Raw genomic sequence first — 11,808 nt, forward strand, 5'->3', positions numbered from 1 at the left:
AACTGTTCACATGACTAAGCAATCACACACCACCCCCCTCATCCTCTGAAACGGGCAAACAAATGGAGACGAAATGGAAAAAATATCGGTTGTTGATATCGGCCCGGTTTCATTTATCGAACCCATACCGATATGTTAAAAAATGACTATCATACCAATACTGATATTGATGCCGATATATTGTCCATCCCCATTTAAATCCTAAAGTGGTCATTACACAGCCCTTTTAGTGTCGTTCCAACACATGCCTGAGTGACTTTTTGTGGTGTTCCCTCAGGCATGAAACGATTTCGAGAGGCTTTGAAGAAAAACGAAGAAAAAAGCACCCGTGCTGATACGTCTGCCATCAAAGAGACTGTCGACAAGTGCAAAAACTCACCAACAGAATCTGACAATGCTGCGATTGTCAATTCTACATCGCCGCCCGGCAGCAAGTCATTGGACCAACTGGAGGAGCGGGACAGCCCTGCTCCTGACACGGACTTGGTCAGCGCTGAGGGGTTGGTGTCGCTGGACGGTGAGGCGCCTAAGCCTGCAGAGAGTCTGGAGTCGCTTATCGGCACCCTCAGGAATCAGATCCGTTCCTCTGATTGGCTGGAGAAAAACACTCCAGAGCTGTCTGCTGGAGAAGACCCAGAAATCCTCGACGTGTTCAAGGCTTTGCTGCACAGAGCCAGAAAGTAAGCGAAGGATAATGCAGGCATGAATGTAGCAGCCAAAACGTCAAAAACATATTTTATTAGTCTTCCTGTTTGAGTCATTTCTTTTAAAATCTAGAACAAATGTTAATGAAGTTTAAAATGAGCACCAATGGAAACCAAGTTCTCCTCAATCTGCTTTATTTTTCTTCTATATGATTAATTTTTATTAGACTATTTTCTGTAAATCGACCGATCTGTGAATAAATCATCCAGTTGCTCCTTGTTTGTTTGTTTTTATGTGAGAAGGCTCTCCTGTGGGACGTTTAGTCTGAACTGGTGGTTAAACTTTCGTTTGGGTGGTCTGTGGGCGCCGTTCCGTTACACCAAAGGAAACAGCAGGGGGTTGGTAGTTAGATGACACACGGGGAGACTTCTGACACCGTTGCTCACTGCAAGAAACTTCAAGTGGGATTTCTTCTTACGTGCTCCTATGCGCTATGACCCAACAACAGCCCCCTACACATGTTTGTTAGTTTTTTATGACACCAGCAAATGTCAGTGTTATTTTGCATTTAGATTTTATCCCAAGCCTGACAAACTTCCCCTAAATGTTCACTTCTGCCCTTTAATCCCTTTGTTCTCCGACGAAACAGAGCTTGTTCTGCTTTTAATATCGTTGTTGCAGCTTTTACTTTCTCTGCTGTCAGTGGAGAATTCACGGGGAAATTTCCTCCCTGGTGGGCGGAGTTTCCATTGCAGCAGAGGCGGAGCTAAGTGAAGGGCTTTGATTTGTCACTGGGGTCACGAGCAGTGGAAGGAACCGTGCAGAAAGTGTACAGTAGTGAAGCATTCATCTGACTTTACACAGACTCCAATCAGAGTGCCGCTTGAAAATTTGCTCCTCATCAGCAGCAGCAGCAGCAGGTAGGATTCCTTTGTAGACATTTAATGTGATTTAAGTAAATTTGAGTTTGACCTTAAATGTACTAATGTTTCCTTTTGTAGGGATGAAGTTTATTGAGCTAGGAGACTCCATCAACCGCTTCAGGTTTGCTCAGTCCGGTCTGGGATTAGCAGGCTGCCTCTGTGTGTGCTACGCTGTCTGGAGTCCCTCCTGGTTCCAGGAAAAAGGACTGTGGTCAACGTGGAACAGCAGCAGTAGTGACCAGACCACCAGGACAGATGATGCTGCCTTCAGTGGTGAGTAAAAAGCTGCTTTTCCTTTTTGTTTTCATCTCATCCTTTAGTCAACAAATCTAATTTGCCATCAGTCGATAGCTGTCACTCTGGGTTAGCTGAAGAGACTGACTGAATGAACGTTGTTAGGGAGGGTGGTGTGTTTGATGAGACTCACGCGGTGCTGATTTGATAAGGCTCTGGAAATCAGGCCCAAGGAGGTTTACTTTGTTGCTTCGGCAGGGATCAATGCGAAGAGAAACATCTGACAAAAAGCTCTGGGGGTAGAACTTCTCAGCAGCGGTAAACAAGCCGGAGCTTGCTCCTCCAGCATTTGGAAACGGCATTCTTTATATTCTCAGGCTCAAGGTAATGACTTAGAGAGGGGAAGTCTTTGTCAGCTAATTTTTTAAAATTATTTTCTTTCCATGAACTTTATTTTAGATTTTCAGTGCAAAAACATCACCTAAAGACTTTAATTAGATACAAATTCCAGAAAACAGCAGATTATTAAAAAACTATGCTGGAGAAGCATGCCTTTTTGTTTTTAATCAGATCAGTTTTAAATCATGAGGATGTTTTCCTTAATTTAATCCCCAAAACACGATGCACATGATGAAATAGAAGCATAAACACCTTTTTTTCCATATTTATAATGGGATATTTTTTTATCATGGGGTAGGGCAAAATAAAGCACCAAATATAATTTATCAGTTAACAATAGTGCTTTATAACTATTTTATCAAAGAAAATAAAACCAAAAACTACATTAATCACATCTGTTCATGAAACAAAAACTGCCTAATTCAATACAGTTAGTGAAATAGACATTATTCAAACCTCAGACATGTTGTTTAGTGACCAATAAAGACCTCAAATGCGGCTTGGAAACTCAAAATCAGAGTTAAACCGCAAGATTTTGTTCAAACAGAGTAACTAAAATGAGGAGCTGCGGTGCTGCTTGTTGTGCCTGACAGTGAAAAGGACAGATTATTCGTTTTTTAAACAGTTTCAGTGTCTCCTTCCACCACTTTGCTGTATTCACAGACATGCGAACGTGTGCAAGAACGTCTGCATTTACATGACAAAGTGCAGAACCTCTTTAAGTGGTGGATGCTGATGGATTACAACAAAAAGTTGTGATTTTGAACCTCTGCCTGTGTGTCCTCCAGTTTTGGAAGCAGAGAGAGTTTTTGGCGTCGTTTCCTTCCTGATGGCAGTGAGCACCGGCGCTCTCTGTCTGGTGTTTGCCCTCTGCTGGACGTCCCAGACGGTGCGCTCCTACTCCAACACCCGCTCTCTCCTCATGGCAGGACAGGCTCTCTACCCCACCAACCTACTGCTGTTCACAATGGCCCCCACAGGTACAGAACACACCTGCGTTCACCTGAACATACAAAACACATCACAAACAAATCAAGTTTAAGGTCTGAAACCATTGATGCTTTCAGATAAAAGTGTTTTAATCTCCCCCCGAAAAAAGTGACCTAAATAAATGTGCATTCCCTGCAGAGGAAAAAAAATAAATTAAACAGGCTTTTATCTTTTCCTGAGATTTGCAGCTCATTAAACTCTTTTCAGAAGCTCCAGTCTTGTCATCTTTTCACTTAACAGCTTCTTCTTTTAGTGGCGATGATTTAACTCCGTGTTTCATCTGCAGGTTTCTTCTTCCTCCTGAGCTGGTCGTTCTTCACCTATCAGCACCATGAGGAAATTTGCCAGGACTTCTCCAGCCTGGGCTCCTCCTACTGGCTGGGAGCTTTAGGCTGGACACTGCTGTTGATCGTGGAGTCTGTCGTTTATATTGTTGAACAAGCCGTTGTACCAGACGTCATACCTGGCTTACAGAAGGACGTGGAGTCCTGGAGGCTTTCCTCCCAGATCAAGGACACCAAACGGGCTTTCAGTGCAAACTGGCATCCTGCAGGTCACAAAAGCCACTTCGCTCTACAGAGGTACCTGTCAATGCCTTGAGAGGAGGTCATAAATGATCACATGATCATTAATGCACAGAGACTCACTTTAACTCCTGGAGATTTGTGTTGCAGCTTTACGGTTTGTTTTCAGCACAAAGTCAAGAATACACTAAAGAACAACGGAGCTAACGGGGAAAAGCGATCACCACAGGAAGCTCACGAGGTCAGATCCAGCTGCTTCTAACTGGATAAAATAGTAAAAAACAAAACAAAACAAAAAACCACTGTACTTAGTATTCAGTCAGAAAACACATTTTAAAAATGTTAGCATATTACATGGTACAATCAAATGTAAATGATGTAAAACGGGGACTTTTGTAGCATTTAAGCTAACTATTCTAAAAAACAAATACAATTTATTTTTATGTTTCTGTTTAATAAAAAAGAGAAATTTGGAGTTTTGGTGTTGTTTTTTTAGATACAGAATCAGTTTTATTGGTCAAAATTGTTACACAACCACGGAAATGGGCTTCGGTTTCACATGCTCACATCACACAATTAGCACAAGATAAAGACAAGAAAATGAAAAAAAAGAAATTCTTTTTTTTCTCCTAAGTACATAAACATGGCAGAAAAATTGCCAAACAAATGCAAATATATCCTGATGTGTTTCATTCTAGGTGTTAATTAAAGCTCTAAAGAGATTTTAAATGGATGGTTCCTGCTTAGAGGGACTCACTGCATCTTTCTGAGATTTGGAGTATTTCATCTTGAAACGAATCATGTTTTCATGAGACGTGTCATTGAATAACACTTTTTTTGTGGAAGAAACATGGTCAGATTTGAATAATTGCAGCTACATTGCACTTCAGCAGTGTTGTTCTATTGCAATGGTATTTTGTCTAGTCTTCCCCAAAAAGCTTTGAAGCAACTGCAGCTTATTGTGCTGCTGCTAGAGACTCAACTGGAAGCAAGAGAGCTGAGCACATCACTCCTGTTTTTAATACACTGTTACCAGTAAACTACAGGATCCATTTCAAAGTGCTACTACTAGTTTATAAATAACTCAATGGCATGGGGACAAAATACATGTCATCTCCTTGCAGTTTATACGATCAGCAGGTCTCTGAGATCCTTAGGAACCAGAACCGGTCAGCTGGTAGAACCCTGAGCCAGAACCAAACAGGGTGAATCTTCTTTTAGCTACTTAGCTGCACACAGATGGAATCAGCTTCCTCATGATCAAAAATGTATCCCTTCTGCAGTCAATATAAAATCAAAATAGAAAACTTTCTTGGATTAATCAGCCTTTGAATGAATGTTTCTTATGCTGCTCCTTCTGCACTGTAACTGCTCACCCTTTAACTTTGTCCATTTTCAGATTTAATTAGATCTAAATTCATTTGTGAATTTTAATTGTGCAATTTGATGTTGGTGCTATTCTCACTAATGTAAAGCACACTGAACTGCTTCTGTGTATGAAATGTACTAATAAAACTGCCTAACCTTACTTCCCCAGAGAGAAAGATGACAATTTTATGTATACCAAGAATATAAATACGTGATAGATGCGTTCAAACGCAAGAACATCCGCCTATTAAATGGATACTAGGCAGGTTAGGCTTGCTTTTAGCACCCCCCAGTGTCCATTTGTAGAACTAAAAGCAAAACCTACCTCCTCGCTGTGCATTTGTCTTTTTAACACCTTAATCTAACAGCTGAAATGTCTCCACAGGCTTCATTAGTGTCTACAGAAGCGATTCATAAATAAGTTGAACAAATCAGCTCTGTTTATGATCTGGAACATGCTGGAACCAGACTGCAGCGCTGGGTTTGTCAGCTCAATACTTTACTAGGTCCAACAGACCTGACCGGCACTCTGAAGTTGCAAGTGTAATATTCTGGCCACGGGGGCTGGGTGGCCTTTCAGTTACCTGTAAAGGGTCATTTTAGCACATACTGGCTCAAGAAAATTATGTAAAAATATGAAAAAGTTGCACAGTGCCTCTTTAACCTCTGTCAAGGCAGACTTGTTTGTGGAATATTTTTTCCAGAGGACGCCACCAGCAGCGTGAAAAGCTGATGCCGGAACTAGAGGGAAGCTGAAAAAAAATGTCTGAGATTGTTTCTTGCTGCAACAAATGTTTCTGAGGCAAAGACAGAATATACAACAACAAAAACAAAACAAATTCAAAAATTTTCCTTAAAAGCAAAAATACAGAAACAGCTGCTTGTGTTCTGTGACTGAACAAGTCTCTCCACTGTTTGCACACTAGCTCGTCAGTCCGCTTGGACTTCCGTGTGTGCTGAGGCAGACTTTTGTTTGCAGCGGTACATCTGTTTCCTTTCTGAAACACTTGCCTCATGCACCCACAGCTCCCAGATCTGCTGAGTATTTGGACCACCAGACAACAGCTTGACTCCGAATTCGTTATTTACTCTTCTCTCACACCTTCCCAGGAGAAAAGGAAGCACTTCGGATGCTGGCTGTTTATGTTTACATTCTCAACCTGCCAAAGCAGGGGGAGAATTAAGCGGCTCTGGCTCTGTTAATTGGGCGTTAATCAGGTGTTGCTCTAATTAAAAGGCAGTTCCGCCCTGTTGGGCCCCCGTAATGAGTTTGTTATTAAATCCACAGAGGATTTTTGTCTCTTTTTCAATTTACCAATAGAGTAGTGCTTAATTGCAGTGTAAATGAGAATAATGTCCTTGAAGGTCGTGTTGCATCAGCATGTGATCCATGAACAGTGTTGTTCAAATCTCAGATTCTCCAAGCCAACTCTGACCTCTTGTGTTTAACCATTTGGCTCCTAGCACTTACTGTCATTTTCTATAAACAAAGGGGAAAAACATAGGATTTGTTCTAATTTAACACCACAGGTTGCACGTTCTTTTTCTACAAATAAAGACACCGTAAAAATGGATTTTCTCTTCACCTTAAGTTGCTTTTATTTCACTCACCAGGAACTATCTGGGCTCTTGAAAGCACAACGTGTTTTACGGCTGCCAGCCACTCGTAAACAAAATCTCCCCTCTTTCAATTTTCCACCATCCCGTTTCACCTTTCGGAGAGATAGAAAGAAAAAGACTAAAGGCCGAGAAAGCCTTTGGGAGTAAGACAAATCGATATGGAGATAGAAACAAAGAGATTACGAGACAGTTAAAAAGAAAAGAGAAGAAAATAAAAGATGGATGGATTAGAGATGTTATTCAGATAGATGGACTGTGGCTGTTCATGTGGGTAAAACACAACTTGAGCTTATCTGTCAGCTTTTCCTTCAAAGGATCCATTCTTTTTCCTTTATGACCCAAAATAAGCACAATTCCTAAATGTAGGTGTGAAGCATTCTCAATCTGATATTCTGAGCTTTGAATTTTCACTTTAGAGTAAAATAATCAAAATCTGCAGTTTTATTTTCGACCAGTTGGTGGTGCTGGTGTAACATCCAAATGCATTCCCACTTTGTTTGGTACCTGCTGAAAACAGGAAGATGTTGCTGGAATTTGATGAGTAATGCGATAAAAATAAGTTTATTCTTTTATGCACAGGCGTGTCCATGTGTACATTTGATTCTTACGTGCAACGTGGACCAAATGTGATGAATATTTGGACGGCTGTGAGCCAAAATGTGCCGGACTCCTTCAATGTTCAAGTTTTATTTGGTTTGAGCCGGAAGCCTGATGAATTATGAAATAAAGAGCAAAAAAGATAAGAAAACCTATGCTCTTTGCCGTTTTAGTTCTCCGTGGTTTGCATAATTTATTCGGATCATTTGTAACATTCCTGGCAGGTTGTTGCTGTTAGGTTCAAAGTGAAGACACTGAAGAAATACACAGAGAAGAAGAGACAGCAGGGGAGAAACAGACGTGAAGATCAGAGGAGGAGAGAACAAAGACGGACAGGGGATTTGAGATGTCACAAAACAGTTTCAACATGTCCCCTAATTCCGCACAGCTTTGTGTCTTGTCACATTTTTGATGAACTTTGAACTTTTGTTTTTCCTCGCTCCATCCCTCAACACCAGCTCTCTGTAGATCTGAACGCTGAGACGAAGAGTCGGACCAGTGCTGTCTCATGACCTCCAGTGCTCTATCATTAGTGGAAGTAGACACTCTTTGAAACAGGGAAAAGTCAGGATGTTTCATGTGTGCAGTCTTACGACCTCAGCAATGGCAGACCAAGAGGAAACTGAATGAAGATGTTGGTAGATCATCCACCCTTTGTCATTTCCCCCCTCTTTTGCGGGGATTCGGTTTATTTCTCGCCTTGCAGAATCTTCAATTAGCTGTTGGTCCCTGTGCCTGACATCCCACGCAGACCACTTCACTGATCATGTTTGTTTAGCAGAGCCGGGTTCGGATGAGAGGAAAAGAAACACATTTCATGATTATTTGACACTCGTTTATTGGACATAAAGTCTCCTAAACTCCTAAAAGGAGTTTTTCAGCTACTCTGATGTGTGTTTCTGAGAGAAATTTCGCCTGTTTCCTGATTGGCTTCTGTTCGTGACAGCCAAAGAAAAGATGTTTCTATAATGTCATAATCATATTTGTGAATTCCAGTTAAATATTTTATATTCAGTAGGTCTGGGGGTAAACGATTATTTTTAAAACGACTATTCTGACGATTATTTTATCGAATAGTCGACTATTCTAATGACTATTTAGAAAATTAATCTAATGATTATTTTTCTATTGCACAATTAACAAAAACCAGAAAATCTCAAATAAATTCCTCAAAAAAATTGATAAATTCTTACTGTAAGAGAATAAACACTACAGGCCTTCCATTTTGTATAACACTGCTTTTATTGTGTTGTGGTTGGTTGTGTTCTGGTGACGTGTAGAATATGGGAGTGCAGGCCTGAGAGGTGGTTGGAGACGGAGTGTCTCCATGCTGCTTTGTTTTGGTCACTTATGTGCGTGAGGCGAGTGGTGTTACGACTCTTCCTGGGGAGTTTGGCTCGTGTGCAAAAAGGAAGGGACAATAACGGGATTTAAAAGTTAAAATGATGATCAAGTTTATTTACAACTACAAAAAATCATAAATCTTTCCATCCACAGGTTGGGAATAATAAAACTAATTCTGCCTGTGGGGAATTAAAACAAAGTACAAATAACTAGGGATGTCCCACTGGGCAAAGATTACTGGGTTCTGGACCAAAATAAGGATCTCCAAAAGTCCAAACTCTAAACTGGGCGGTTAAACCAAACTCAAGGTGATATTTTAAACTAAACCGAAAACCCACAACACTCTAAATGTAATAAAAGTGAGATCTACGCCACAAAAAAAATGAACTCTAAACCGTAACAGCTTATCCAAACGCAAGAAGCTGTTAGCGAAGATGCTAACAGTAGCTTTACCTACATTAAGTTCAAGTTACCAAGTTTAAATAAACCAAAAACACCCAGCAGCAAACAGACCAGCATGGAGGAGAGACTGCTACCACCAAAACAGCTCTCCTAATGTCTGAAAGAAGCTCCTTAATAAAGGGAGAAACGCTCCCGGTGATGTCCTACATCTGCGGTAGAGACGAAGCAGCGCATCTGACCCCGGAAGTTGTCCGTTGCCGGGAGACGAAGGCGGGCAACACAGGAAAATAATCTAGTAGTGGATGGACATTGTTCCGGGTCTTCGGTATTTGGCGGAGATGTTAGTGAAGGCGGAGAAGAGGGCGAACTAGAGGAAAAACAGGCAGATTCCTCCTCTATTTACAAACTCCTGGGGATGCAACAAGTGGGCGTGGTGCGTCGACTTCCGGATCTGACGTCGACAAATTTTTAGAATCGAGCCGTCGACGTCGTCGAGGCTTCGCTACAGCCCTAATATTCAGGTGCTGTCAAAGCTACCGGGGGTTGCACATTTCATCCATCTGCTTTCTGGGTCGCGGGTAAGCTCAAGCTTTTCCCAGCAGTTACTGAGTGAGAAGCAGGCTATGCCCCAGACCAGGGTTATTCAATTCTGGACCTCAAGAGCTGGTATCATCTAGTCCAACACACTAGGTTTAGTGGTTGAACCACCTGTGCAGTAGCTAATCAGGTTCTGCAGAAGCCTGTTAATCACCTGCTGATTGAAATCAAGTGTGTTGAAGCCGGGTTAAAACCAAAGGGTGCTAGATACCGGCCCTCGAGGCCCAGAAGTGAATAGCCCTGCTGACCGCCCATTGCACCCTCGCGTTTCAAGTGTTAAATTTAGATTTTACGTGCATGTTTTTGGGAGGCAGCAACAAAATCAGTAGAAAACCTATGCATCTGCAGGGGAAACATGTAAACTGCACAAGAAGGCTCCAGTTGACATTCAAACTAGAAACTTTCTTGCTTTGCAGTGACGATGCTTACCATGTTGCATGGTCACTTACCTATCCACCTTATTTTTGAGTAGTCTTATGCAGAAACGCTGATGCAAGCAACATCCGGTGAGATACCAGCTGTGGCGCATACCTATTGGTTTGTATAGTGAGGTTTCGTTGCTAGTTACAGTTTTTTTTTTAACATTTGAAGAGAATAAAAAAATATATTTACAAACTCAGGTGGCTCGGGAAGATGTTGCGCTTTTCGCGCTTCTACTAACAACCAGAGAAAATAAAAATTGTAGCTATAAGAGCGATGTTTAGTACCTGCAGATTGAGACAGCGTGCGTTGGTACAGTTTTTATCCAGCGATGAGGAACCCAGAAGGATGTTGCTGAAAAATCTTAACTTGAAAACCACCACAAACTTTATTCCTGCATTCCTTCCATTTAATTGTGAACACCCGGAGAGGAACTTCCGTACCCTACTTTGTTGTTGGATATGACAAACCTCCGGAGAAGCAAAGCCAAGTAGTAAAGAAATCTGACAACAGTCTCACAAGAACAACAGGTATGATTTCATGTATACACTTTTATGAATAGTTATAATTTAAAATGCGTTTAGACTGCCCTTATTAACCCAAAAGTGTCATCCTGCTGTTTGTATTTCACCTGATGTAGAAACTAAAACCCAAAACTTAGTAATGATAGATTTAAGGCTCTGACTCGGCTCTACGTCTGCTTTTAAGTAAATAAGATTGTGTCCCACCTCTTTCAACAAAACACGGTCAACCTAAATAATATGTTGGTACTGATCAGCCTCAGAGCTTTTAAGATTGTTTATTGCCTCACTGTTGGATGCGACCGAGTTCAGAAAGTAGCTAAAATGCTACTGTACGTTAGCTTAGGCCAGACTTTAAGATTGTCCCCCCACCTTTCTGCTTCAATATGCAGAAGGAGTGTAACGGTGTCCCGTTTAAGCCGTGACAGCTGGTGTTCATGCATGTTTTCAGTCTCTAAAAGCCCATTAAAAAAGCCCATAAAAGGAGGATTTGCACGAAGGAATCGCATCGTCTCAATGTAAACAAACGGAAGTCGCTTGCATCTTTCCCGCAAAGCATGATGAGATGCAGGAATAAAGTGGATAAAGTTCTTTATTCCCTGTGTGCATTACTGACCTTTTACTTTAAGGTAGTCCTAGAATTTAAAACCAAATTTTGCACGTTGATGTTGAAAGTAGGCTAATGTAGCATACAAAAAAGCTTGTACCGCCTCCAACCTGCTTTCCTGTGCAATTTAAAGCAATAGCCACAGCTAAACCATTTGTTTTGGGAAGAACGTCATAAGCTTGGAGATATCACCTTACGTTAGCATGTTCCAACTCATTTCAATGTCAGCAGTATATTAATGTCGGTTGCACTAATGCCAGCTGTAGAAAACCACTAGATCGAAGTCCTGCTAACATTCTTTAGGCCAAGAACAAAACAACAAAAAAGAACGCCGGGGCACCACTCATATTCCAGGATGAACTGGGAATATCCATACATTGAATAATTGTACAGAACTCAGTCGTGGGGCGGAATCTACCATTGTCTTTGAAATGGTCTCCACACACAATTGGACAGTTTTAAGTCCAACCAGAGCAACAAACAACGTGACATATTTTTTGCTATGGAAATCAGTCAAAGGGGTAGTCCGCCATACACGTAGAATAATAATAATAAGAAGAAAAACAACCTTTTTCAAAATAAAAGACTTAAGAACCTCAATCTGCTTGTTTCAAAGT

At 41.2% G+C, this 11,808-nt stretch overlaps 2 protein-coding genes across 3 annotated transcripts in view; both read left to right on the forward strand.

The window, feature by feature from the left end:
• The window catches only part of accs (1-aminocyclopropane-1-carboxylate synthase homolog (Arabidopsis)(non-functional)), a 160,752-nt gene extending 159,828 nt beyond the window's left edge, over positions 1-924 (forward strand). For both annotated transcript variants that reach the window (XM_054733206.2, XM_015964811.3), the window contains exon 15: positions 278-924. In XM_054733206.2, the coding sequence (XP_054589181.2) occupies positions 278-684 (407 nt within the window). In that variant the 3' untranslated portion in view covers positions 685-924. The remainder of the gene's footprint in view (positions 1-277) is intronic.
• Positions 925-1,057: 133 nt separating this feature from the next.
• Positions 1,058-4,190, forward strand: si:ch211-256a21.4 (uncharacterized). The gene is made up of 4 exons (XM_015964815.3): positions 1,058-1,565; positions 1,647-1,841; positions 2,990-3,181; positions 3,478-4,190. Exons 2-4 carry the CDS (start codon positions 1,649-1,651, stop codon positions 3,789-3,791), a joined length of 699 nt encoding a protein of 232 aa, XP_015820301.3. The 5' UTR covers positions 1,058-1,565; positions 1,647-1,648; the 3' UTR covers positions 3,792-4,190.
• The last annotated feature ends 7,618 nt before the right edge of the window (positions 4,191-11,808 follow it).

This window comes from Nothobranchius furzeri, chromosome 4 (assembly GCF_043380555.1).
Source record: "Nothobranchius furzeri strain GRZ-AD chromosome 4, NfurGRZ-RIMD1, whole genome shotgun sequence".
Taxonomy (NCBI): domain Eukaryota; kingdom Metazoa; phylum Chordata; class Actinopteri; order Cyprinodontiformes; family Nothobranchiidae; genus Nothobranchius; species Nothobranchius furzeri.

Bases quoted from the DNA above. Each gene is read 5' to 3' on its own strand.
- si:ch211-256a21.4 (XM_015964815.3), top strand. From the start codon at position 1,649: ATGAAGTTTATTGAGCTAGGAGACTCCATCAACCGCTTCAGGTTTGCT. The intron at 1,842-2,989 runs GTGAGTAAAAAG...TGTGTCCTCCAG, and splicing joins AGATGATGCTGCCTTCAGTG to TTTTGGAAGCAGAGAGAGTT. The intron at 3,182-3,477 runs GTACAGAACACA...TTTCATCTGCAG, and splicing joins GTTCACAATGGCCCCCACAG to GTTTCTTCTTCCTCCTGAGC.